Raw genomic sequence first — 22,080 nt, forward strand, 5'->3', positions numbered from 1 at the left:
ATGCCACTAGAGGGAAATCTAACCCACCTGACCAGAACTTTTTTCTTCTTTCCTTTTTTTTTAAATAATTATCACAAAACCCCAATTTTAAGGTTCTAGAAAATGTTGAGACATTGCCTTGTGCGATCCTTTCCACGCCTGCCTATATTTAAAAATTATTTGAATCTCTGCGGTCCTAGAGACTTGTAGAAAAGCACAGACCAGCCATCTTCACTGGGCAGGTGCCCTCACAGTTGAGAAATTGTTCTAACAGTCAGTCTGAATCCCTTCCAGTTCAGCTTGAGTTTATTTCACCAAATTACATATTCCTTAGTTATGGAGAACAGCTGGTCATCTTTCTCTGCATCATATTATTCTTTAAATTCCTGAGGACCTCCAGGTCATGCCTCTCTTACAAGCAAAATAAGCCAGCTCTTTAACTTGGCCAGAGAGTGTATATCCCAACCCTTTAACCACGTGTTTCTTTTCTAAACTCTCTCTACATCACTGCACCCTCCTCCGTATTTTCAAATTACAGCAAGCACAGACTAAACTCTGAGGCGAAACAGAAAATGAAATATTTCATCTTTTTCTTCATGTATGGCTATGAATAAATCTCTGTGCAGATTTTCTTTTTAAATAACATGTTTTTGATATATATGATGAATCCAAAATCATGTGTGTGCATCTAAACATGTGTGTATATATGTACATACATTTACAAACATACACACACACGTACATACATAAGCATCCATGCATATACATATACACACATGTATACATTTTCATCTCGTCAAGAAATTGAATACCTGAGTATCCATTTATATGTCATTTCTGAACTCCATTGTTTCTAGCTCTTCAGCATCACGCATATTATTTCAGTTTCTAATTTTATTCTCCTAGTTTTTAACCACTCACTTTAGACCCCTGTTGAGTATAAGTCCTAACATGTATGTAGAACATTATTTTTTAAGTAATTTTTTAAAACCTATTCATTCTCAATTCAAATTAAGGGAGAGAAACCTGGTTGTTTTCAAAGCACTCACATGTATCCACATCCATAAGTGTGGTCTAAAAACAATAACAACAACAACATATATTTTGTCTTTCTCTCTGGTTCCAGGCACAGAGCTCCCCAAATCCTTTGAGCTTCCTAAGTGATAGGAGTGGATTTGTTAATTTGCCCCTTTCAACCACACCTGAGTTTATGCTGATGGGATGACTCTTGTGGACCCCAAGATGGCTTCAAAATGAGGGCTGTAGCCTGAGGAACCAACCAGGGGACTAGAGGGCTGGAAATCCCCGCCTCCCAGGAAGGGAGAAGGGCTGGAGGTTGAGTTCCATCACCAGTGCCCAGTGATTTAATCAATCATATCTATGTAATGAAACCTCTATAGAAAACTCCTAAACAGGGTTCAGAGAGCTTCTGAGTTGGTGAAGACCTCCAGGTGCTGGAAGGGTGGCCTGCCAGGAGAAGCCATGGGAGCTCGGAGCACCCTTCCCTCCATACTTTGCTCTATGATTCTCTTCCATTTGGCCATTCTTAAGTTGTGTCTTTTATAATAAACCACCAATAGTAAATAAAGTGCTTTCCCGGGTTCTGTGAGTCATTCTAGCAAATTACCAAACCTGAGGAGAAGATCACAGGAACCCCTGAATTTGTATTCTAATGGGCAGAAATGTGGGGAAACTGGGCACGCCATTTTCCACTGGTATCTTAAGTGGGGGCAGTCTTGTGGGACTGAGCCCTTAATCTGTGGGGCCTGGGCTAACTCCAGGTAGTTAGTGTCAGAAGTGAATTTAATTGTTGGGTACCCAGTGGTGCCTAAGAATGAGGGAATTGGTTGGTGTGGGAAAAAAATAAAATATATATGTATCTCAATAAGAAAACACTGAACTAAGGCTCCAGGTGCAGCCTTGGGTTCATGCACAGGTAAGAGGAAATCCTCCCTCCCTTGGACCTCAAGGATTAGCAGGTTTTATTAAGACCTAGTTTGACTCTCCAATCCAGAAATTACCTGCTCCCTGAGTATTAATGGCTCCCTGCAACAGTTTACTCACCCGCCAAAGCAGGATGATAATTCCACCCTGGGGGGGCCCCGCTGGAACGATTAATACAATAATGGATGGACCTAAAGTATCGAGAATGGTGCCTGGCACATTGTAGGGAACCTTAAAAATGACAACTGATTTTATTCAAACTTTCAAGCATAGGCGAAAACCGAGGATAGCACCAAGGTTCATACTGAGTACAGAATATTTCAGTCTCTCATGTGATATCATCAGTCTGAGATATTCCAAAGTAATTAGCACCGAATATTTCATTGGTTTGGCAAAATTCTGTTGGGCATGTACCATCTGCCAGGTAGTATTGTATGCACTGGGGATACAGTGAAGAATACTGACAAAGTCCTAGCCGCCTGGTGTTTACATTCCCCTGGGAGAGACACAATAAAACAAGTAAATATGTATGTGAGATGGGGGTAAGTGCTATGGAGGAAAAGTAAAGCAGGGTGACAAAGATCAGCGGTACTTGAGTGTCGGTGATTTTACGTAGGGTGGCCAGGGGAGGCCTCATTGAGAAGGGGGAGGGCTAGCCGTGCAGTTATTGGAGGGAAAGGCATTCCAGGCAGGGGAGACAGCCGTTGTAAGTGTCCTGAGGCAGAGTATTCTTGGCACATGCACAGAACAACAGCTGGAGCGCAGAAATAGGACAAGACATAGGAGATGCAGTCAGAGGGAGAAGGGGACCATTTCCAGGAGGGGGCCTGATACCACGGTAAGGGTTCTGGCTCTTCTGTGAGTGAGATGGGGTGCCACTAAAGGATTTTAGTGGCGCAATGAGGGGATCTAACTTTTTTTTTTTTTAAATCATTCTGGTTGCTGTGCTAAGACTAAGGTATGGGTGGGGAGTGGGCAAGGGTGGAAGGAGGGAGACCAGGTAGAAGACCAATGCAATAATCTAGAGGCCAGAATACTAGGTTGGCCCTGGATAGAAATGGTAGAGGTGGCAAGGTGGGGCCAGACTCTGGTTGTGCTTTGAGGGTCACGTTGGTAGGGTTTGCTGTTGGAGATGGGATATGATATAAAGGTAAAAATAAACAGTCAAGGAGGATTCCTAGGTTTTTGGCTGAACCTGCCACTTCCTGAGTTGAAGACGCTGAAAGAAGCAGGGGTCTTCTGGAGGGAGGAGGAACAGGGGGAGGCTGACAGGAGGTCACTTTTGCCTAAGTCAAGTTGGGTGGGATACCGGAGAGAGAAATCCAGAGGATGGTGGCCCATGCACATAAGGGCACCAAAAACAGGTGTTGCATTGCTTACAAAGTTAAAGAATTCAATGACTTGTCTTTAAGGCTTAGCAGTTCATCTAACTCTTTGCTATTTAAAGTGTGGCTGCTGGACCAGCAACACAATATTGCCTGGGAGTTTGTGAGAAATGCAGACTCTCTGGCCTTCATCAGACCGAGTCAGAATCTGCATTTTTAGCAAGATCCCCAGGTGATTTAAATAAACACTAAAGTTTGGGAGCACTCACCTAATTTGAACCATCTGGGAAACTGTTCAAAAATGCAGTCCCCACCCTAGAACAATTAAGGTAGAATCTCTGGGAGTGAGGCCCAGGCCCAGATAGCTTTACCAAAGCCCCCAAATGGTCCTGGTGTGTAGCCTGGGTTGGAACCACGGATCCAACTCCTCGTTCCTGGCACGTTCCCTCTGTAACTACTAGGCTTATGCTGCTAGTGCCCTCAGAAGCCCATCTCTGAAGAGATGGTCAGATTTAGGGTAGCATGAAGGTATGTAACTAGAGTAACCCAAGTTCTGCTTTATTTGGGGCAGTCTCAACATAATTGTTATTAGTGCCCCCTTTCACTCTCAGATGTATCCTGGTTTAGGTGAAAAATCATATTCTCCCAATGTAACACAAAATGGCTCTGTACTTAATATTTCTGGATTATAAAGTCATAATAAGAACACGTAGAGCAAAATGGCCACCAGCTCTTGGTTGGACAGATGAATTCCCTATATGACTCCTGGTGCTTAGATAATTGGTTCTTAAAGTAGTCTATATACAGACTATCAGAAATACATAAATTCCCTCAACTGTAAGGAGGGTCGGGGAAAACTGGTCTCCTTCCAAAACTTGGGGTGGGAGAGGGTGCGGTTTTACTCTGCAATTAAAGTAGCAAAGCCAACTGTTGATTAGCCACAAGCTCATTATCAGGATGTGATTATCCAGCCCTTAACACAACTTCTTCCTTTTCCTTTTGGATCTTTTATTGTTCAGGAGCTACTCCACCCTCAGGTTCAAAGGGAAAAGGAGAGAAGGTAAATAAAAAGTTAATTGAGCAGTCCTGCTAATAAGCTTGGTGGGAAACAAAGTGAAAAAACAATGGGACTGTTTCTGGTCACCTGTGAACTTAAATCCTTTTGGCTCATCCCTTTTTCCAAAATTATTACCAGCTGGTTTGAGGGCTTGTTGAAGGTCTACTGAGTGCCAGTAAATTTAAAGTAATCTTGTATTTTCAAAACTATGTGATCTTCCAGAAACGGGTCTTGAAGGCTTTCCTTCCTGATTAACCAAGAACACAGAGCAAGGGCAAGGCAAGCACCTTCTCCTCTCTCCAGAGCCCCTCATCTTCTTCCTCCCCTCACCACCCATTCCTAGAGGTAGATGGACAGAATTCTTTAAAAATATTTTTTGATGTAATTAAATTATTTTACATCATTTAAAACAAATACCATAATAACTGTTGTAAAAATGGACCCAAATAAATCTATAGGCAGGAGCAGGGACTTTTCCGCACAGAGACTATACCACAGATTTTCCTAGCTGCATCCCCAGGATGGTTACAAACACTTTTATGAGGCAACCACAGTATTAATATTTCAAACATGTTCTGTTCCCATGTGTTTAAAATGTCTGGACCAAAGTGTCCACTGATTGATAAATGGATAAAGAAGTTGTGGTATACACACACACACAGACACACACACACACACACACACACACACAGACAGAGACACAGAGGAATATTACTCAGCCATAAAAAAGAATGAAATCTTGCCATTTGCAATGACATATACGGAGCTAGAGAATATCATGCTAAATGAAATAAGTCAGTCAAAGAGAGACAAATACTACATGATTTCATTTATATGTAGAATTTAAGAAGCAAAACAAAGCAGCAAAGGGACAAAAAAAAAAGGAAAGAAAGGAGCAAATCAAGAAACAGACTCTTAACTATAAAGAACAAACTGGCGGTTACCAGAGGGCAGGTGGGTGGGGGGATGGGGGAAATAGGTGATGGGGATGAAGGAGGGCACTTGTGATGAGCCCCAGGTGATGCATGGATTTGTTAAATCACTATATTGTATACAGTGTATTGAAACTAATATAACACTGCATGTTAACTGGAACTTAAATAAAAACTTTAAAAAAGATGTATGGACAAGAAACTCTTCATGCAAAGTACAATAGCCAGATGCTGAGAAGCCAGTTGAAGAGAACTCTCTAGTCCTTATGCTATTGACTGGAATGTAGGTGGGTATTGAGTTAAGGCAGGTAAAACACGAATACCTGTTGAATTAGACAAGTTTATCAGTGGATTCTCTACACATTCAAGAGGTACTTTACTGGGTGTCTGGGCGGGGGATGGGTATTTGTTCTGTTTTCCGGGCTGCAAATTGGAACAAGCTAGAAAGGAGGAAGAGGTCTCTGCAGTTGAGGAAGCAACACAGCTGGTCTTTCCCCATCAGGCCACAGATCAGTAATAACCTCCCAGTAGCATGCTGTATCTTTGATAGAGATCAAAGGCTTAACAGTTGACCAAAGGCTTTTCCTTCCAGAGCTCTTCAAAGGCAGAAGCTGGGGTCCTGGGAGGCAATGCTGTAGGGAGGCCCCGAACAGTCAAACTTAAGTGCCTAGGTGTGATTCAGCAGTGTTGAGACAGGTGAGTCTACTGAGAGTCTTCTTCCTCTTCCTTAGGGGTGTAGATGTCTTTTCAAACCTTATTCTAAATTATACCTTGACTTACATGTATTATGCAACAGGGCTTCAGTTGGTGAGTCAATGATATAAGGGATTTTAATAAGGAATTCTAGCTTAATGTAAAATTTTGAGCTGGATCCTGAGCTAAACACAGTGAGGCCCAGTTGGGCAAGACCCTCGCTCATAGTTAAAAAGGGAAGGCAGATTATTGATCAGAAGAACATGATCAACAAAAGGATTCCTCAACCATTCAAAATGGCAAACTCTTTGAACCAACAGGATGGAAGATAAACAGTACTGGCCACTGAAACAAGCATTACTTATGTTTTCTGTACCCACAGACTGAAGCAATACTTCACACACAACCTTCTAGCAGCAGGCCTATGGAGGTTTGCAGCTTCAAAGGAAGCTCTGAAAAAAAAAAGTGGCACCACTTGGCTGTTATGGAACACTTCAGAGAGAGACTCACTTGTGCACAGGATTGTTTTCACACATGTCTAAAGGCCCAGATGTCACACTCCTGCAGTCAGTGTGGAAGGTAAATACAAATAAGCAAGTATCATTACTACTTATCATAACTACTTACCCTGTGCAAATAGGGAAAAGAATGTTGAGAAAAAATAGCCTCGAGTCAGAGTGAGTCAGAGTTGGTAAAGCCAGGAATATCATTCCTCACCCTGTATGTAGCTCTGGAGTTTTAGGACCTTGCTTTAATCTCCTATCCCAACATGAAAAGTAGAAGGGTTTTACATGGAAAGAGAGGGTAAGCCTCCAATTCTTGCATGATTTGGTACTATCTTGGGTGAAATGTACTCACTGACAAATTATGTTGGCAGGGCGTGGCCCATCCTTGCATGGAAAGCCTGTGATCCTGACCGGAAAGGGCCAAGGACCTTATATTAGCTTCATGTTCTTAGCTCCCAGCCTCCTAGACCTCTACTTCCCCATCTGAGATGATCTGACCCCAAACAGATCTTCTGGTTCCATCATCAGCTATAAGGATCCATGGCACCATATTTATCAAGTTCTTTGAGACTCTCCAAAGAAAGATACCATTTTAAGAAAAACACTAAACCACTAAGAAAGAAAGAAAACCCTTTCTGGGTCTCATTCTAGGGCATAACTTTGGCAAATTATCACTGGAAATTTGGAGTAACTCTAAAATGAGAGGCAGTAAGTTTTTCTTTGCTTCTCTACTTCTCCACAAAGGCAGCTCTGCAGATGGAGCCACTAGTTCATCTCAAGGAATCACCTCATCAAGAACTCTGCTTCAAAACCCAGGGTGAAGTAAAGACCAAGGGGGGCAAGGGACAGCCCGCAGTGTAGCTGAAAGTATCCGACATTATGGTGGGTCCTTTCTGCTATTAATTAATGTTGCCTGCAGCTTTAATGAATGTAAGAGTGAGGATGCCTACGGTTAAGCTATTTGTAATTTTTTCTGAGTTCTTAATTAGCCCTATTGTTGACAACATGAAGGGGCTTTGCCAAACACAGGGTGGCCCGGCCTTGGCTGATCTAGCTTAGCCTCCCTTAACTTTAAATGCAGACCAGCCCTCGCCCCTCTTCTTAAGAGAGACTGGGCTCTGCAGCAATCTCAGACAGGGGGGCCTGCGTAGCATCTACACTTGCACCTCAAGGTCACAGTCCAACCCAGAGTTTGCCAAACACCTGGAGATTCATTATTTACATGCACAGAGTCAAGGCTCTGAGGAGTTGGACCAGCTTGACTCTAACTAAACATTTCTCTATCTATACAAGGTGCTTTTTCTTGAGGTCGCCCCAATTCAACAAACTGTAGAACAATCAAGAAAGGCAATTCACTTGGGAAATGCTGGTCTAAACTCATCATAGAGGCTAGAGCCCAAATTTTCTGTTCCAAACAGTCATGAGTGAGTGAAATTTTGTCTGCAGTTACCGTAAACTCGTCCTTCAGCTGCATCTATCAATATGGAACTGTGATTCCAGAAAGTAAAATCACCCCCACTAAAGGCCCACAAGGGCTCCCTAAATCTTCCAGGAACGATGAGACACACAGTGCTGAGGGTACCTGGGGCTCCTGGTCATGACCACTGGGGTCCCTCTCGTAGCTCTCAGCATACAGTCTGACGGTGGCCCGCACACCGCTGGAGGAACTGAGCCGGAAGATGAGCCGTGATGCATCTGAGAAAATGATCCTCAGGCCCTGAGACCAAGAACACCCAGAATGGATCAGAATGGATCAGTGAATAAAGGGATACACAGGTAGTAACAATTAATACCCACGTGTGGTTAATGTTGGGGGAGACTTCAGGGCAAAACTATGAACAGATGCTCAAGTTCCTTTGGTCAGGAGATGTGGGAGCCAGAGAGAGGTGGAGGGACAAGGAGGGGATGATACTTAATAATTGTCCCTGGGTCCAAAGTTTGTCCCTTAGGAACCTGCCGGATGCCGTGGGAGTAGGCAATTTCTCTATTACAGTAAAGCAAACTGCCTGTGTTAAGCTTAACCCCACGTGATACTAGGCTCTGCTTTAAGTTCATCTCTCTTGATTCTTTCCTTGTGCCCACATTCCCTTGTAGCAACCAAAGCCTACAATGACATGCTCAGGTCTGGAGCCTCAGCTGGGTTCTGGGCTTCCTGCGTACAACCCCATCCCCTTAGCTCTGTCCTTCCTTCTTACTCTCCCGCCTGGCCGCCAGGGTGGTGGGGGGCAGAGCTGCAGAAGTATTAATGGGTTCTTGGCTCAGAAGGCCTCCGTTCTCTGTGCATCTGTTTTCATTAGTGGCAGGGATATTTGAAAAATAGGACCGTAAGATTATATTGTAACGCTTGTTGAAGGAAATTTGTTTTCTTAAGACAACTGATAAAGCCCTTGGTATAAATAAGCATATTGGCAAGGGCCAGAGGAAAGAAGTAGAGGAAACAAAATAATTAGTCTGGTCACTTATTATTTCTGAAAAAGGAGAAGTCCCAGGCAACTTTGACATCAGACATTTTCCCTAAGAAATTTGCCCTTAGAACTCGTCTGGCCTTAAATCATGGTTGTTAAGAATAAGCCATGATTAAAAATATACCTGCCATATAAATCTGACTGCCAATCCCTTACCTCACCCCCATATCTGCTGGGGTGGGGTGGGGGCCACTATATTCCATCTGAATGGTTTTCTGCTTTTTAAGTTTTGTAGGCATATTTTGTTCCAACCCCAAAACAACAGCCTTAGTCTCTTTTGGAGCGATTCAATGTCGGCCACGATTTGTGTAACAAAACTCATCTCTCTCTGATACTAGTTTTGCAAATATGATGATACTAACCAGGATTCATTCGCTGGGCAAATATTTTAGAATAGCCCCTGGGGATCAAGTCCTGGGCTAAGCCCTGAGGATATGAAGAGAAAGACACAGTCCTTGCTCTCCCTAAGCCTGGACTAGTCACTGCAACCATATTACAAGGAGCAGCAACCGTTTTCCTAATAAGAACCTTCTGCTGCTGGAGGAGTGAATACTTAGGACATTCCGAAGGGAGTGTATGCCCCAATTCCCTACTACCCAGTAAGTATCCTAGACCAAATTATGTTCAGACAACGAGGCTCCAAAGGTTTCATAACTGCATCCATGGTCATGTTTTTACAAACTCTTCCAAAGCTGGTTATTTCTTTATAAGTTGCATTCCCCTAGTCACCATATATGGGACATATGAGTAGGTAATTGGTCACTCACGACTATGGGTTATGCAAAAGTTGGTTAAAGCAATATTTAAGGCCGAAGCCCTAAGCCACCTATTCTTGTAGATTCCAAACCACTTGAGGCCACCCCTTCCAATGACCACCCAAACTCAACCCTTTCCTATAGCTTCCATTACACCATGAATGTGATTAACCAATAATTAATAGCCCCAGATTCGTATGCAGCCAGTGGGAGGCATTCAGGAACTCAGGCCATAACAAACCGTCAACATGTATTATCAACTCACAACTAAGCTTTTTTACAGTGAAATTATGTTATTTTTTTTTCCCCTTGTGGGTCACCATATTTTTGGCTGTACTTCTAGAAAGCTGGTTAGAATCTACATCTGGTAGCCTGGAGTAAATTTTGCGCTTGAAAAGATGATAAAGGCATGCATGAGATACTGCTGATGGTCCAACCTCTCTCTTTTCTAAGGAACCAGCCAGGACATCTTACCAGAGAACCCCTGTTGCTTTGTGAGACCTCCAAGTGAGAAATACCACAGTTCTCCTCCACATGACAGGACAAAAGTTCTAGACCCAGCCCAGTTCTGTGCTGCATTAACCCCAGTTCCCTGTCCATTGAGTGTCACTATGGTGTGCAAAGATGTACTGGCTTGCTTTGGTGTCTGCATGTTCTTTCAATGAACTTAATGAATGTGCACCCTGAACACGAGCCATTTTTGCTCCAGCATGCATCATCACCTACTTTCAATTAAGTTACAAGGCCAGAGTCACCACGGAGCAAGACTTGCCAAGTTTCTAAACGTTCTGTAATTCCAACAAAAGCATACCAATCATACATTTTGCTTTTTTAAGTATTCAGATTAACCCAGGGGTTGGCAATATAGTTTGTCAGCCAAATTTGACCTGCCAGCTATTTGTATAAATCAGGTTTCATGGGAACACAGCCAGCCCTGTTGCCTTATGTATTCTCTAGGGCTGCTTTTGTGTTATAACTGCAGAGTTGAATCTATATGACAGACACTATCTGGCCCACAGCAGCTAAAATATTTACTATCTTTTACAGAAAATGTTTGCTATCCCCTGGTATAAACCCTTACATTATCCACAACATGGAATACTTAGTCTTCAGCTCTACCCCAGAAAAATATTTTATCTATGTGCCTTATCAAAATCCCAAGAAAGAAAAATTATGAAGGGTGTCGAACCCAGGCACTTCCCCAGGTATTCTAGCCATAGATTGATATGGACGTATATGTGACCTGCATCAACTTACTTCTGACTGACTACTCATGACAAAAATGGGTTTATTAAATCGCATTTTTGTTTCATGTCCTCCCTTTCCTTGCAGGGTCTACAGGGTACTGCCTTATAAAACCCACTTTTGCAGTCACTCTAGGAATATTCTTGGAGACTGTATAAAATTCCACATGAGACATTTCCTTAAGAGCCAAGTGTTAGAAAGCCTCTCCTTCCCTGAGGAACTGGTATTTTTTTGTCTCTCTAACAATAATAACTAACCATAGTTCCCTTTTCAATATGGCTGCCAGAACACTTAATGCCAAATTTGAGGTTCAGCCCAAGCGGATCCTTATGACTTGCATAACTATGAATTTTTCTTCTGTTCTTGACTCTCTACTCTTATTTATGTTTTTCCCCAGTTTTGATTTCTGTTTCTTATTTATATCCTAACAACTTCATTATGCATGTTTTTGCTGTCACAAATCCTCCTAAAGAAACAAGGCCCAGCTAAAGATGAATAAAACAAGTTCCCATCTCAGCCTTAACCCTAAAGTGTTGGAATTGCTGAAATGGGTCTTTGTGTCCTTCATAAGGCTTATAAGCTCTGGTAGGGCAAAGCCTTATGTCCCTTGTTCACCATTTATTCCCACAGCTGGCACACAGTAGGCCCTTTGCAAACACTTCAGTGAATGTCACTGCATGTTTGACACCTGGAGTGAGCACCACAGGAGTGCCTCTTTCCACGTTTAAGGAGGGCTCACAGGACAAATGAAAACACTTAGGTTCTCCATCAGTGAACTGGGGTAAACATATTTACCTTGAAGGGTAGTCGTGAGTGATGCTGTATCTACTCATCCTTCATTTTTAAGGCAAGCGTCCGTTTCGGCTAAAAACAATGGAGCTGAACCATGATAGGTTCCTGTCCCCACTTGTGTGATGTTAGACAAATCATAAGCCCACGGGTTGCAAAATTTGCTGCACACTGGAATCGGCTGGGTTCTTTCAAAAATATTGCTATCTGGCTCTTACCCCAGACAGTGTAATTTAATTTGAATAGGTTATGACTTGGGCACCGGGATTGCCAAAGCTCTCCAGGTGATCCTACGGTGTAGCCAGATGAGGACAGCCCAGTAGTAGCCACTTTTGTCTGGGTCACCTGCCTCACGGATCAAGTGCCTGACTATAGTACACGTCAGTCTTAAGGAAGATCCCTTTAAGATCTCAGGTTTCACCCGTATACTCCCATTGGATTGGAATCTCAGGAGGACCGCAACATGGTGAGGAGGTGCTAATAAAACACCTTGCGGCTGTGTCCTGAAAGCCTCCTCCTAATGCCTTGCCAACAGCAGAACCATTACAAGAATCTCCTTTGAGCCAGCTGACACTAAGAACTTTTAGCACAATCTCTTCGGGGATTCCTAAAGCAACAGTGAAGGAATCCATGCCACCTCTGTAGTTATAGCAACAACAGAGGCCAGAACGTCCAGGATAACATAACAGCCACAAGCTCAAAGAAGGGGAAGAGATGCTGTCTTCCATGCTAAGATCATGTTAATTATGGAGCGGGGTATCAAAGGGGCACTGTCAGTGCCAGCCTAGCATTTTCTTCCCATTGAGCGCCTGCAGTTGTATGCCTCAGTGACAAGAGGCGGGTTTTGCCCACCCTAGCCTTGTCCCAGCACTGTTAAAGGGCCATGCTTTCTTGCAGGTTTCTCCACCCCCAAATCCTCCGACGTGCTTCCATGTATCACTAGAGCTTTTGCTTTTCTCCCCACATTTGCCCCTCTCTGATTTGCTGCCGTGGAGAGTCAGTTTGGAAATGATAAAAGGGTGGAATTCTGTCTCAGCTTATCAGCTGGTGGTCTTGGGCAAGTCACTTTAAGCTCTGTAAGCCTTAGTTTCCTAAAAAGGGATGAAAAACAATACAGCCTGGCTCCCTGGGTTGTTGTGAGCATCAGATCAGAGAATATATGTGAAGAGTGCTTTGAAAATTATAAATCAGTCTATAAATACCATTCTTATGTTAAGCTTTTAATGAAAATGGTACTATGCTCTTAGTCATCCAGCCTTCCAGATTTTGCAGAAGATTGCCAAATAAAGCTTGAATGGTGATGGTTTATGGCACATTTATTTTTAAATTAGGCAGAATTAAGATTAATTTTATTTTAAGGACTATGCCATGTTCTCTGAAATCACTACTAAACTCATGGATCTGTTACCATTTATCTTCTCCATCCCTCCCACTGAACTGGCTTCTTGGACCATAAAATGTCCGTTCTAAGTTGATCTATTTAGACATTAGGGTCCTGAAGGAAGGACCTCAGAGTCATCCAGGCTACTTCCTCCCTTCACTGGAAAGAAAGGGGAAGTTAAAAACTGGTCAAGAGAGGAGCCAGAACTTTAGGTCTTCTGACCCCAGGCTTATACTTTTAGGTTGAACCATATGACACTGCTGAGAGTCACACATTGCTTCTCGTGACATATTTGAACAATATCTCATATGTTTTCTATGGTCCCCCAAACAAGCACAGAGCCTTACGTAGAGCAGGTATCTGATAAATGTTGGATAAATAAGTGTTGGGTTTGTTTTTTTTTTTTTTAAACGCTTGTGTTTTTAAATCAATGCAGGGAAATCTGCAAGTTGCTAAATACACACAGAGCTGCCAGATGTTTGTTTGGAGACCATAGGACATGTTGCAGCCAGGCGGGGAAGGAGGAACTGTACATTACCAACAGTTATTTGGCAGCATCCGACCCAGTCAAATACGGACGTAGGATGAGTTCCAGGGGAACACAGCACATGGCCCTGAAAGCTAGTACAATGTCACATATACAGTCAGTTGGCCACACCAGGCACGTGAACCTGGAGACAAGACAGGCATGGAAGAGAGAGACTCTTAAACTTAACTCACATGTTATCTCCCTTGGGAGATCCCAAAGATTTATCTGGAAAGTTTCAAGGTGAAAATACTGCTGTGTAACATCTGAACCATATTTTGTAGAAGAAAGCATGCAGCCTCTAAAGCAGAAGATTTGGACTGGACAGAGCACTCTCTCCATGAAAAAAATGAACTAGAATTACCCATTTTTCTTTGTTGAAGTCATAGAGTTAGCTGCAAGCATGAGTTCAAAAGGGGTTGAGCAGGGCAGCAGCTAGTCCATACTGTGCCCTCATAGAGATGACAAACAGGAAAACAAATTAGAGAAAAGTATCTTTCCTCTGGGCTGGCCTGGACTTCAGCTGCTCCTCCCCCATGAGGCCAGGAGCCTTTGTGCAGCGCACTGACTGCACAGCCATTCCCAAGTGCCCTCCTTGCTGGGAGCAAATTCTCATCTAGTCTTGTTCACCACCAACCCAGCTCTCTTGGAGACCAATAATTGCAAATAATTATTTGGGGGAAATCAAGGCCCAATGACTTCCTAAGTGCTCTTTTAAAACACCCGCCCAGCAAAAACCACATTAGGTGATGTGAGTACTGCGTGGAGAGAGAAGACTTAAAAATTAACCAGATTCCAACTATCAAATTTGGAACAATGGAGCTAGGTCACACAGGTTCCATTTCCCTTTGTCTTTGGCCAAAATGGCTGCTGATCCCTGTTCACTCAACACCAGGCCCAGTTCTGGGATATTTTGGAATCAGACATACTTCACCCAGACAAAAGGGGTAGCTTCCTCTCTCAGTTCCTGTGATAGTCCATGGATTTTTCCTTTAATATTTATGTTTCCTGGTGACGGTCACCTCCTGACTACGCACAGAATTAGTAGTTTGGTAGGAAGTAACTATGATGTCATTTATTCCAGAATGCTCAGATTCTTATCACACATCTTAGCGGGATTCAACTACCAGCATTTTGGAAGATAGTCCCAAAGCAATCAACTTATGGCAGGGGAAGGTGCTTCATCATAACAAAACTCCAATGAACCAGAAGCAAAGGAGTAAGAACTTCCTAACTAATCAGAAACACTGTCTCCCTCTCCTTATTTCCTAATCAGCCAATATGTCCTTAAGAAGCAATGAATATGTGTTTGGTCTCTGGAAGACAAATAGACAAAAATCACAGGAAAAGTAGCTATTGTTAAAAAAAAAAATTTTAATACACGGTTTTCTTTTTTTAAAAGATGTATTTATTTATTTAAGAGAGAAAGAGAATCCACACAGACTCCCCACTGAGTGCAGAGCCTGACGCGGGGCTCGATCCCAGGACCCTGAGATCGTGACCTGAACCGAAATTAAGAGTCGGATGCTTAACTGACTGAGCCGCCCAGGTGCCCCTAATACATGGTTTTCAAGGTGTCCTACCAAAAGGCCCGGCTGTATTTATTTAGCACAACTGCAATGTTGTAGAATGAACACCGAAGTAGAGAATTCTAAGTATTGTAACATCCCAATGAGAACACTATTGCCTATAGGAAATCCCAGTTCTTTATCTGGAAAGCCAAACAATGGTTTAGCTACATTAGATTGAAGAAAGCCTTTAGTCTGACAAGATGGTTTACCCTGGGCCAGTTCCCACTCATTCTTCAGGGCACAGCTTAATTATCACCTCCTCGGAGCCCTACTTGAGGCGAGCTTCCCCCGCTATGCCCTCCCAGATAAGTTCTTTCTCTGTAATACTGTTCAATAAACCCTATAGTGATTACAAGTTTAACGTCAGTTTGTCTTCCCTGCGAGACTGTTCTGTATGCCGGTGTATCCTCAGTGCCCAGCAAGCTGACTGGCGTATAGTAGGCGTTTGGTTAATATTCAGTGAACGGATGAAGGCATGAATGAATCACACTTCCACTATATTCACTGTATTGTACTAAATACAATACTGAAGGAATATATATTTATTACAAGGATTTTTTTTTCAACATCACAACTTGCAACAGAGAAAGGATTTCTTCACCCAGATTTTATCACAGTATACATGTAATGACAACACCTCACTACCTAAACATTTCTGTCGCTCAACAGAGGAGGACTATTTGTAGGTACTAACTTTCAGAGTCAACTAAACTCCATAGGTGGGATAATCAGCATGACTGAGATGATTTTTTTAATTCCACTTTGAGATGCACAAGCCACACTCCAGCAAGTGGCATAGTACAGAGATAAGGTGTTCACAACAGTCTCTCCCTTGGTTCATTGGTTAGAATGTGAAGAAAGCTGAAGGTTGACCAGCTAACTCTAAATAGAGAACTCAGTCCTTGGCCCCTAGATTCTCCAGCTAACACCAATCAGTTGTCTTCATATGATGCCCCCAGAAACGAGGTCATGATAAATTTCTCTCTCTCTGCGTACCAAGGGTAGTAGCACTGCGGTATATATTAAAGCACCAAAGGCCAGGCTAAAATGTGATTTCAAGATTGCCAATTTACTTGCTTCATTGTTTCTAAATATTGAACTTAAAAAATGCAGACACCTTCTTGCATATTAAAATAACAACTCTAAAAGCGAATTGACTTTGCAATCAGTCTTCAAAGCGTGCTTTTTCTCTGAACTAATTTCAAATGGTTCTTTTTTCCAGGTTGAGGACAACATCAAAATGTTTCCACACAGGCTGCATAATTTGAAGAGGTATTAATAAGCTGAGAGTTAGCCTGACATAATCCAATTGGATTTGGTTTTCCACATCAGGTAACTGGTATGCTTTTATTTACATCAGGTTTTTTAATATCAGCTGAACTGTTACCAGCAAATGACTTCAGCACTGGTGGAAGTTCATGATTTTTTATCTTGTTAAGCAGCAATACAGGCATGGGACAAGTCATGAGGAGAGACTCAGTTCCTTAAATTTTGCTCCTGGTATCAGGGTTTCTCTCTTCAAAGGTAATTCTCAAAATACAGGTCATGGTTCCGGATCGATGCCCACCCTAGTAGCCATATGCCATCACTTGATGCTGGCACCATCTGTCATATTGTCCATTTTTCACACCACCAGGATTGGAGGATTCCTTCTGTCAAGAGCTGGAAGAGTCTCATAACCATGAAGCACTGAGTGGGGACTCCGGGAGATTTCAGCTACAAGGAGGAGATGGGGAGGATAATGATAAGAGGTAATCTGGTGCTGATGATATTCCTCGGGTTGTTGATGGTTAAGGAAGAGAGAGAGTGCCTGGCACTATGGGAAATCTTGATGTTTGTACAAGGAACTCATCCTTGAGGAAAGAGTGGGCCACCTGCCAAGCCTTAAGGAGCTACCCACCTGTCCCTCATCTTTCCCATCTCTTTACGAGGCATAAGGTGGGAATCTCTTGAATTTGTTGGCAACTGGGTCAAACTGCTCCCTGCTCTCGTAGGAGCTACTGGTTTATTTTTCCCACTCCTATTTGAAGAAGCCATCATCATTCATTCATGTGACTAGATTTTACCTGAAAATAAACAGTGACATACCCTTACGGGACAAGAAAGGATGAACTGCAGATGTTGAACCACCTCATTAAATTGCTATTTCTAAATCAGAGTTCCTCGTGAGTCCCGCTTAATGGAGGACACACATCAGCTTTCCTCTTGGCACTCAACATCATAGAAACATCAGCCACTTGGAGGCAGCCATGGTAAATTCCATGAGACCTGGAGAGGCCACGGGAAGCCAGTGGGGTCCCTGGGAATTCAAGTCAGGGGTTTAATCCTTCAGGGGTTTCCTTCTTGCTCCTTAAATGACCCCCACAGGGTCTCACAGGCAGAACAGACTTTGCTGAACATTTCCACAGCAGTGAAGTAGATAGGGGGCAGGACTTACCACTAGAACAGGATTTTAATTTCATTTTGGATGGAGGAGCATTTCTTTATTTCTAGAGATATATGTGAAACCACTTTTATCCCCACAGTCCCTTCCCTGACTCTAACCCCAAATCAAGGACAAAAAGGAGACTGAGCTGCCTTAAAAAACCTTTTTCTTTCTGGACCAAGTGGGATGGAGGAGATGAGGGGGGAGCAGACTTAGGGAAGGCAGAGAAATGTGACTTTGAATCAATTCATAGATGACTCAGAAACTGAGGAGGCCTCCCCATGTCTTCACATGACACCCTGCAAAGTTGTATTCTGTTCAGTGTTGTTTTCCCTGCTTTTCTCATCATATGTGGCTCATTAAATATCAAAATCCTTCTTTCCCAACGATGCTCTTTTAACATAACTTCTTTTAGTCAACCATTTATTAGTGGTTATTATGTATCAGGACTTCATATGTATTATCAGATTCTCCCAAGGGCTATATGCAGTAGCCACAAAGATTATTTCTATTTTCACAGATAAGGAAAGGCACAGGGACGTTGAGTAACTTCCTAAGATCACCCAGCAAGGAGATGGCAGAGCTGATTCAAACCCAAGACTTGCTGATCTCAAGGCTGTACACTTGAACGCCACTCACACCCTTTCCTCAAACTGAGACACAGTCAAGTTGAGGACTCTGGCAAGGCGGAAGCAACTGATATTTCTTGAACATCAAATGGATACCAGCCACTGTGCCTGGGGCTTTAGAGGACTTTCTCTATAACCCACCTTCTCTATAACCCTATATGATAATTATTACCAAAATGCCACCTGCCCGCCCCAACAAGTTGAGAAAAGAGGAATTAAGTAATATGCCCAAAGTCACTGATCAAGGCAGTGACAAAGCCAGCCTTCAAATCTATGTCTGCTTGACTCCGACATAATACAACACTGGAGAAGCCACAGCAATCTGCTTCCCACAGCAAACAGAGATGCTGCATTATAATGTTTCCTTTGGGTTTTGCTAGGCAAGGCATACTTTGTTTGTCCTTATAGGTCAAGTCTCTTCCAACTTAATTTTAAAATAATACATAATTTAGTATATTATTTTAAATTGCAGTATTCTCTAACCAAAAAGACAGATAATAACAAAGGTTGGCAAAAGCGTGCAGAAACTGGAACCCTCATTTACTGCTGGGGGGGATGGAAAGCAGTACAATTGCTTTTGAAGACCATACGGCTGTTTCTTGGAAGGTTAGACCTAGAGTCACCATTTGACCTAGCAATTCCACTCCTAGCTACACAGCCACAATAACAGAAACTCTATGTTTGCACAAAAGCTTTATGTGAATAGTCACAGCAGCACTATTCATAATAGTCAAAGAGTGGAAACAGCTCGGGGCACCTGGGTGGCTCAGTCGGTTAAGCGGCCAACTCTTGGCTTCGGCTCAGGTCATGATCTCAGGGTCCTGGAATGGAGCCCCGTGTAGGGTTCCATGCTCAGTGGGGAGCCTGCTTCTCTCCCTCTCCCTCTCTCTCTACCCCCCACTCGTGGACTCTCTTTCTCTAAGATAAATAAATACATCTTAAAAAAAAATGTCCATCAGCTGAAGAATGGGCAAACAAAGTGTGGTCTATCCACACAATGGGACATTATTTGCCAATAAGAAAGAATGAAATACGGATATGTGAACCCTAGAAACACTCTGCTTAGTGAAAGAAGCCAGTCACAAAAGACAACATAGTGTGTGGTTCCATTTATGTGAAATATCCAGAATAGGCAAATCCAGAGAGACAGAAGGTAGGTCAGGGATTGCCAGGGTTGGAAATGGAGATTATAGCTCACAAGTACAAGTTGCTTTTGGGGGTGACAAAAATGTTCTTCAACTGACTGTGGTAATGATGGTACAACTGTATAAATATACTACAAACCACTGAATTGTACACCTGACATGGGTAAACTGGATGGTGTGAGAATGATATCTCAATAAAGCTGTTATACATTTATATTTAAAAAAAAACTGCTCCAGGGGCGCCTGGGTGGCTCAGTCAGATGTCCAACTCATGATTTCAGCTCAGGTCATGATTTCAGGGTCATGAGATTGAGCCCCACGTTGGGCTCAATGCTGGGCTTAAGATTCTCTCTCCCCCTCTGCCCCTCGGGCCCCCTTCTCCCTCTCTAAAACAAACAAACAAAAAATCCCACAATGCCCCATGACAAAAACCAATTACTGTGCATTTAGTAGGCTCTCCTGAAATATCTATTGAATGAATGCGCCGAAGTGCTTTATGGCTATTTAAAAATAATACATGTTCATTTAAATTCAAATATGTCTTTTAGGAGTAGATAGATGGTGCTTGCTTTACAACAATGTCACATGAAGTGTGCCCAGACTCAACCATCCCTGGAACCAAGTACTGATGATTTCTGACTTCTCAGGGGGCGCTGAGATGTGGGCTTCGGTGGTAGAAGTTTATCAACAGCCCCACAATGCAGGAACTCTCCCTCTGTGCCAACAGGACCAACTGCAAGAACCATACATGACTCACTGACGATGAGGATGCTGTTGAGTGTTAACTGCCTCCCCAAACCCTCAGTGAGCCAAACCCAGAGCAGCGGGGAAGCTCCAGGGTGGCTCAGGACCACCAGCTAATAAACTGTCACTTGGGTCTTAGAATCTGGGAAAATGAACAACAATCTTCCTTTGTTGCTAAAGAAACTCCGAGAGCAGCTCCTGATAGCATTTACTATTTATGGCCACATTTGAGCTAATATGAAAGAGTATGGAAAGAAAAAATAGTAAGTTCCAGGGTAAAAATGGAAACCAATATTGAGGGTTGCAGGGGAGGGGACATGGAATAAATAGATGTCTGAACTTGAGCTCTAGCTGTGGAGTTAGCCTGATGTGAACTGTTAAAAGAGCCAAGAAAAAAGGATATGAATGGTGAGTGCATTGGGGAAGAAACAAGGTAGAGTATGAGTGGATTTAACAACAAAACAAATTAGCTCAACAGACAAGCTTCTCAGGAGCAGATAGAGTCCAGAACCCAGCACTGACTAGATAATCTTCTCAAGGAATGGTTTTCAAGCCTTCCTCACCAGGGGAAAAAACCTCCCAAGAATAATTTAGAAAGCACAGATTTTATGAGCCTTGGATTTACGAAATGTTTGTTCTGATGTTCCTTTACAAAATGGAAGTAGGAATATGGTACAGAGTTGAAAAAGATTCATCTGAGGCATAGAGGCTCTGAGATGCCACGTGCTGAGCTCCTGACTTCACATCTCCGAAATTCACTAGTGTTATTTTGGAAAGGATTCAATCTCATCTACAAAAAAGCATCCTCGTGAGAAACAAAACACAACTACAAAAAACGTAGTGTGTACTCCGTGTATGAAGGATCGCTGGGAGCTATTGTGTCTTTTATTTCATTGCCTTTCTAAAACAGCTCTGTGAGATAGACATGCTACAAATGAGGAAGGAACTGTGGCTCAAGGAAATGAGGCATCTTTCCTGAAGTCAAATAACTGGTAAGTGGGGCAGGGAGAGGATGTGCTTCTGAATCTTCAAACTTCTTTTTTTTCTAACTTTTTAAAAAAACATTATTTATTTATTATTTGAGAGAGAGAGAGAGAGAGAGAGCACAAGCAGGGGGGACGGCAGGCACAGGGAGAAGCAGACTCCCTGCTGAGCAAGGAGCCCGATGCGGGGCTCAATCCCAGGACCCTGGGACCATGACCTGAGCCAAAGGCAGATGCTTAACCAACTGAGCCACCCAGACGCCCCCTGGCTCTTCACACTTCTTAACCACTCTTATCTCCACTACCCTACACCTTCCCGAAGTAAAGCAGTCATCAATTTGTCCATCCATGGAAGGCCTTCTAGAATGAAAGACTAATGACATTCTGACTGAGATGAAAGACCACCATGAAACTCAGCAGACCAGAGGGAGAATACCAAGGAAGTAATAGGAGGGCTCCAGGCTTTAGAACATCTACAAGTCGGGGACCCCAAAGAAAGACTATGTGTGAAATATTAGTCAAAATAAAAAGATCAGTAACTACCATTACATCTAGTCCCCCGAATCCTACAGCTTCTGATGTATTTTGTTGTCTGTTCTTGAAGAGTGTACCAGAAGATGAGAATCTGGGGATTTTAGAATAGAACTTTTCTTAACATTACTCAGTGTCTTATTTGAACTGTAAATGTTGAAATGTGCTCCTAGAGTGGTTAGTTTTTGCCACAGCCAATAAACACACAAAATTGAGAAGAAAAAATATTTGTAATAGCTTTCGACTTTTCTTACACAATTCGCACAGATGAGACCATGACAGAAGTTGTTGATTTTGTCACTGACATTTTGTAATCATTCTCCACCATAAATCTTCCTTTTGGGTTTGGTGGGACAAGTTTTCCCACTGTTTCTTCCCCTACAAACCCATCTGGGTACGCTCCTATCATTCTCAATGACATACGATCATAAAAGGGGAAACACACCTGCACTTGA

At 42.8% G+C, this 22,080-nt stretch overlaps 1 protein-coding gene and 1 long non-coding RNA gene across 3 annotated transcripts in view; one reads left to right on the plus strand and one right to left on the minus strand.

The window, feature by feature from the left end:
* Positions 1-22,080, minus strand: part of PGM5 (phosphoglucomutase 5) — a 209,583-nt gene that overhangs the window by 29,574 nt on the left and 157,929 nt on the right. Inside the window, exon 10 of one of the 2 annotated variants that reach the window (XM_027616805.2) lies at positions 8,019-8,153. The exons of the other annotated variant lie outside the window; for it this stretch is intronic. Coding sequence (XP_027472606.1) covers positions 8,019-8,153 — 135 coding nt within the window. The remainder of the gene's footprint in view (positions 1-8,018; positions 8,154-22,080) is intronic. 2 annotated transcript variants of the gene reach the window in all.
* LOC113935066 lies at positions 14,711-18,502 on the plus strand. The gene is made up of 3 exons (XR_003523885.1): positions 14,711-14,816; positions 16,391-16,919; positions 18,114-18,502. It is a non-coding gene; the product is annotated as an uncharacterized LOC113935066 (long non-coding RNA).

Source organism: Zalophus californianus, chromosome 13 (assembly GCF_009762305.2).
Source record: "Zalophus californianus isolate mZalCal1 chromosome 13, mZalCal1.pri.v2, whole genome shotgun sequence".
Taxonomy (NCBI): Eukaryota; Metazoa; Chordata; class Mammalia; order Carnivora; family Otariidae; genus Zalophus; species Zalophus californianus.